Source organism: Centrocercus urophasianus, unplaced genomic scaffold (genome assembly GCF_019232065.1).
Source record: "Centrocercus urophasianus isolate 14NV4802_14NV808 unplaced genomic scaffold, USGS_Curo_1.0 seq_615, whole genome shotgun sequence".
Lineage (NCBI taxonomy): Eukaryota > Metazoa > Chordata > Aves > Galliformes > Phasianidae > Centrocercus > Centrocercus urophasianus.
Genome location: NW_024885217.1, coordinates 21,490 through 26,100, shown reverse-complemented (window position 1 = coordinate 26,100; position 4,611 = coordinate 21,490). Strand labels below are relative to the sequence as shown.

Sequence of the window (4,611 nt, the reverse complement as noted above, 5' to 3'; positions counted from 1 at the left end):
GGGGGGGGGGAGCTGATGGTCGTGGCTCTGCCCCAGTTTGCCCCATGACTCACTGGAATGGAGCTGCAGCTCAGCTTTTGTGGGGTGGCCCCCATGCTGTGGGGCTGCACTCCTTGGGGTCGTGTCAACGGGGCTTTGTGTCCCCGCACGTGGAGGCGGCACAATGTGGGGCACTGTGGGGACTGCTGACACCCAGCCATGGTGTCCCCTGGGGGTGTCCCAGGGTCTGGAACCCCCTGGGGTTGGGGTTAGGGGGGCACAAATGCACCATGGAGCACAGGGGAACTGTGCCAGGTGCCAGCGCCGTCCCCAAACTTTGTCCCTTTGCCCCACTCCTGGGGGACACCGAGCAGGGACATGGGGTCACCGCTGCCAAAGCGTCACCCTGTCCTGCTGTCCCCAAGCCCTGTCGCTGTGCCATGAGTGCTCAGCTCCTGGGGATACCCAAAGGGCTCAGAGGAGCCCCACTGAATTTGGGGGCCGGGAGCCCCCAGGCACTGCAACCCCCCCCACACACAACCTGGCCGCTCACTCTCTCCATCCCCTTCTCTCCGTTCTCTGCAGGGCACGCAGATGATCTTCAACGCGGCCAAGGAGCTGGGGCAGCTCTCCAAGCTGAAGGTGGGCTCTCCGAGGTCCCCTTTCAATGTGGGGTGAGGTGACGGCCCCACAACGTCCCCACTCTGAGCCTTTGTGCCCCCCTCAGGACCACATGGTGAGGGAGGAAGCCAAGAGCCTGACCCCCAAGCAGTGCGCGGTGGTGGAGCTGGCGTTGGACACCATCAAGGTGAGGGCACTGTGGGGTGGATGGGGACAGCACTGTCCCTATGGGAACACCACGCTGAGCCCCCCCTGCCCCACAACTCTTCCCCCCCCCCACAGCAATACTTCCACGCTGGCGGCGTGGGGCTGAAGAAGACCTTCCTGGAGAAGAGCCCCGACCTGCAGTCGCTGCGCTACGCGCTGTCCCTGTACACCCAAGCCACCGACCTGCTCATCAAAACCTTTGTGCAGACACAGACATCACAAGGTATGACCCCCCCGCCCCCCACCCCCAACATCCCACCCCCCAACCCGTAACCGTGCCCCCAGTGGGGCTGGAGCGCGGGGGTCCGTAGGGCCGTGGGTGTGAGGATGGCGTGGGCCCTCCCTGCTGTGCGCTCTGTGGATGAATGGGGCCACGGGGAGCTCAGTGCCCCCTCCCCAGCACCAGGTCTGTCTGTGCGTCCCCCTCCCCACACCAGGACGTCCGTCAGTCCGTCTGTCCTGTGGGTCCCCCCAGCCCCCCTGGGTGCTCCGTGTCGCCGCAGTGTCGTCCGCCAGTGCTGATCTCTCTTTCTCTCTCTTTCTGTTCCTCCCCCGCCCCCTCATTTTTGCTATCCCCCCCCCCCACACACGCTGTCTCCCTCCTCTCTCTGTCCGCTCTGTGCTGTGTCTCGTCTCTTTCTCTCTCTCCTGCCCAATAGTCCATGGTGGAAAAGGTGTTAGGTTTACCCTTAGTGAAGAGATTTATCCTGAGAAGGGTACGTGCACTGCTCACCCCCAGCACCCCTCTGCCTCTCCCCTGAGATGTGCCTCCCCCAGCCTCACAGGGCTGCTTTGGGCTGAACTGGGGGGGAGTTGGGGGGGCATTGACCCCTTCCCCATCCCCACAGCTTGGGGCTGGGCTGTGAGCTCAGGGCACCCTGGTGCTGCTGCGGGGGGGGCACACACAACCCATGTCCCCCCACCTTATTGCCATAAGGACCATTACCGCCTCGAGGAATGAGCACAGCCTCCCCTGTGGGCCCTGCTTGGCCTCCTGCACACCTTCAGGCTTTTTTTTTGGGGGGGGGGGGGGGGGGGGATGGGTCTGCTTGACCCCCTGCTTGGCCTCCTGCACTCAGACCCCCCTCCATCACTCCATTCTGGCTCAGCATGGCACTGCCCATGGGGACGGGGTGCCGGGTGGGGGCAGAGGATGGAGTGTGGTTGTGCCCCCCCCCCTCCCCGTGCCATGCTGGAACACGTGGGGACGTCCTCCTCCTGTTGAATGTCCTGAGCCTGCGTTGCCCCCCACCCTCCTTCACCCATGGGTGCATGCACAGCTTGACGTGGGGGGGTTGCAGGTCACCGAGTTCCCCCTTTTTGTGGGGCAGCCCCATAGCTTTGGTGGTGGCACAGGGTTACACTGAGCACATCCCCTTTGGGGTCCCACCCCATCCCCTCAGGCACTCTTGGATGAGGAGGGGAAGGGGTTTGGGACCCACTGATGGGGAGGGGACGGCAGTGTCCCTGCTGCCAGCCCCAGCTGTCCCCAGTGGTGGCTGCCCCCCATCTCCCCACGGGGTCACACTGGGGCACACGCGGTGCTGAACCCCCCGCTGTCCCCTCAGCGCCTGCCCCACTGCAGAGGGCTTGGAGGCGGGCAGGGGACAACAGGGGACAAGAGGGGACAGCACCAAGGGCTGGCACTCACCCTGCCCCCTCGGCCACGCAGGATCTGGTGTGGAGGACCCCGTTGGGGAGGTGTCCATCCACGTGGAGCTCTTCACCCACCCCGGCACCGGCGAACACAAAGTCACTGTGAAAGGTGGGCATGGGGGGACCTAGAGGGGACCGGGGGGTGGTGACACCCCACCAAACTCACGCGCCCTCTTGGCACAGTGGTGGCTGCCAATGACCTGAAGTGGCAGACGTCGGGCATCTTCCGGCCCTTCATTGAGGTCAACATCATCGGCCCCCACCTGAGTGACAAGAAGAGGAAATTTGCCACCAAGTCCAAGAACAACAGCTGGGCCCCCAAGTACAACGAGAGCTTCCAGTTGTGAGTGGCACCTGTGGGAGGCAGGGCTGGGGATGCGGGGGGATGCTGGGGGCACAGGGACATCGAGGACACGGGGACATTGGGGAGGTGGGGACAGTGGGGATGTAGGGGATACTCTATCCCCCAGTATCATGGGGATGCTGGAGATGTGGGGGTGCTGAGGACATGGGGTCCCCTGGGGGCACGGGGACAATGCAGGTGCTGGGAGATGGAGACATTAGGGATGTGGGGACGCTGGAGACATGGGGATGCTTGGGACATGAGACACTGGGGGCACCAGGAGACATAGGGATGCTGAGGATATCGGGATGTGGGGATGCTGGGGTTATGGGACACTGGGGATAGGGGGGTGCCAGGGTTTGGGGACAGTGGAGACGTGCGGTCACCGCGGATGTGGGGACACGGGGATGCTGGGGAGCTCAGGATTCTGGGGACATTGGAACATGGGGACAGCAGCAGGAAGCGGGGAAAAAATACAACTTAGGGGGGGCCGCAACGCTGTCCCAAAGCCCCTCCATGCCAGCGCCGCCCATCTCTCATCCCCAACCCACAGCACCCTGGGGACAGAGACGGGTCCCGAGTGCTACGAGCTGCAGGTGTGCGTGAAGGATTACTGCTTCGCCCGCGAGGACCGCACGGTGGGCATCGCCGTGCTGCAGCTGCGCGACCTCCTGCAGCGGGGGGGCTGCGCCTGCTGGCTGCCCCTCGGCCGCCGCATCCACATGGACGACACGGGGCTGACCGTGCTGCGCATCCTGTCCCAGCGCAACAACGACGAGGTGGCCAAGGAGTTCGTCAAGCTCAAATCCGACACGCGCTCGGCCGAGGAGGGCAGCACTTAAATCACGCCCCTCCTCCCCTCCCCCCCCCCCGCCCTCCACCTGCAGCCCCACGGCATCCCCAGCCGTGTATAAGCCATAAGAGAGGCCACAACGGGCGGCTCCTGCCTATGGGGAGGGGGATGCGGGTGCAGCGGAGGACCCTCCCCCCGCACCCCGTCCCTCCTTTGGCTGCGAGAAAGCACAGAGCGCCGCCATCCCACACCCACGGGGCTGCAGGGCTGCACCCCAACCTGGGCGACGGGGCAGAGCTGCCCCTTCCCCAGCGGAGGTGGAGGGATCCCAAAGACCCCACCTGGCCCCCCCCGCCTCGTTGAGGGGCGTAAGGAAAGCTCTGGGCTGGGGGGGGGCTCAGGTGACGGCACGTCGTCCCCATCCCTTGTACATATGTAGATAGAGCTGTACATAAATGGGGCAGCTGTGCCCCGCACCCCGAAAGGGCTATGGGGGCTGAGGATCCCCCCCAGCAGGCGGCGACATCACTGGGGCTGGAGGGCAGGGAGCAACCCCCAGCCCCACTCCTGTCTTCCCTGCCCCGTGTCCCACCCTTGGTGCCAGGGTGGGGGTGAGGGGCACTCACATCCCATGGGCTGGGGGCACCCACCTCCGCAGCCCACGGGACCTCCTTGGCACAAGAAAAACCTTCCCCCCTCCCCTCTCCAAGCCCAAGGACCCCTCCCCTATTCCCCATTAACCTCCATTTGTGTGATCTGTGGTGTGTGTGTCTGGAGGAGGAGGGGGGGGCAGGAGCACAGGGTCCCACCCACAGCCAGGAGCCCCCCCCCCCATCGCCCTATACCCCTCTCACCCCCCCCAGCCCCTCACCAAGGACAGGGTACCCCACCCCAACTCTCCATCTCCTTTCTATAGGGTTTGCCTGGGACCAAAGGGTTTAGGTGTCCACTCTTTCTGTTCAATGTTTACACCCCTTTTCTAACTGCTGCTCCCAAGGGGGCTCAGCCCTGG

At 64.6% G+C, this 4,611-nt stretch overlaps 1 protein-coding gene across 1 annotated transcript in view; it reads left to right on the top strand.

The window, feature by feature from the left end:
* UNC13A (unc-13 homolog A) overlaps positions 1-3,648 on the top strand; it is a gene marked incomplete at its 5' end in the record, with an annotated part of 23,660 nt that extends 20,012 nt beyond the window's left edge. The window contains 7 exons of the mRNA XM_042836543.1: positions 565-621; positions 707-787; positions 883-1,030; positions 1,467-1,523; positions 2,480-2,572; positions 2,647-2,806; positions 3,360-3,648. Of these exons, the coding sequence (XP_042692477.1) occupies positions 565-621; positions 707-787; positions 883-1,030; positions 1,467-1,523; positions 2,480-2,572; positions 2,647-2,806; positions 3,360-3,648 (885 nt within the window). The remainder of the gene's footprint in view (positions 1-564; positions 622-706; positions 788-882; positions 1,031-1,466; positions 1,524-2,479; positions 2,573-2,646; positions 2,807-3,359) is intronic.
* Between the last annotated feature and the right edge of the window lie 963 nt (positions 3,649-4,611).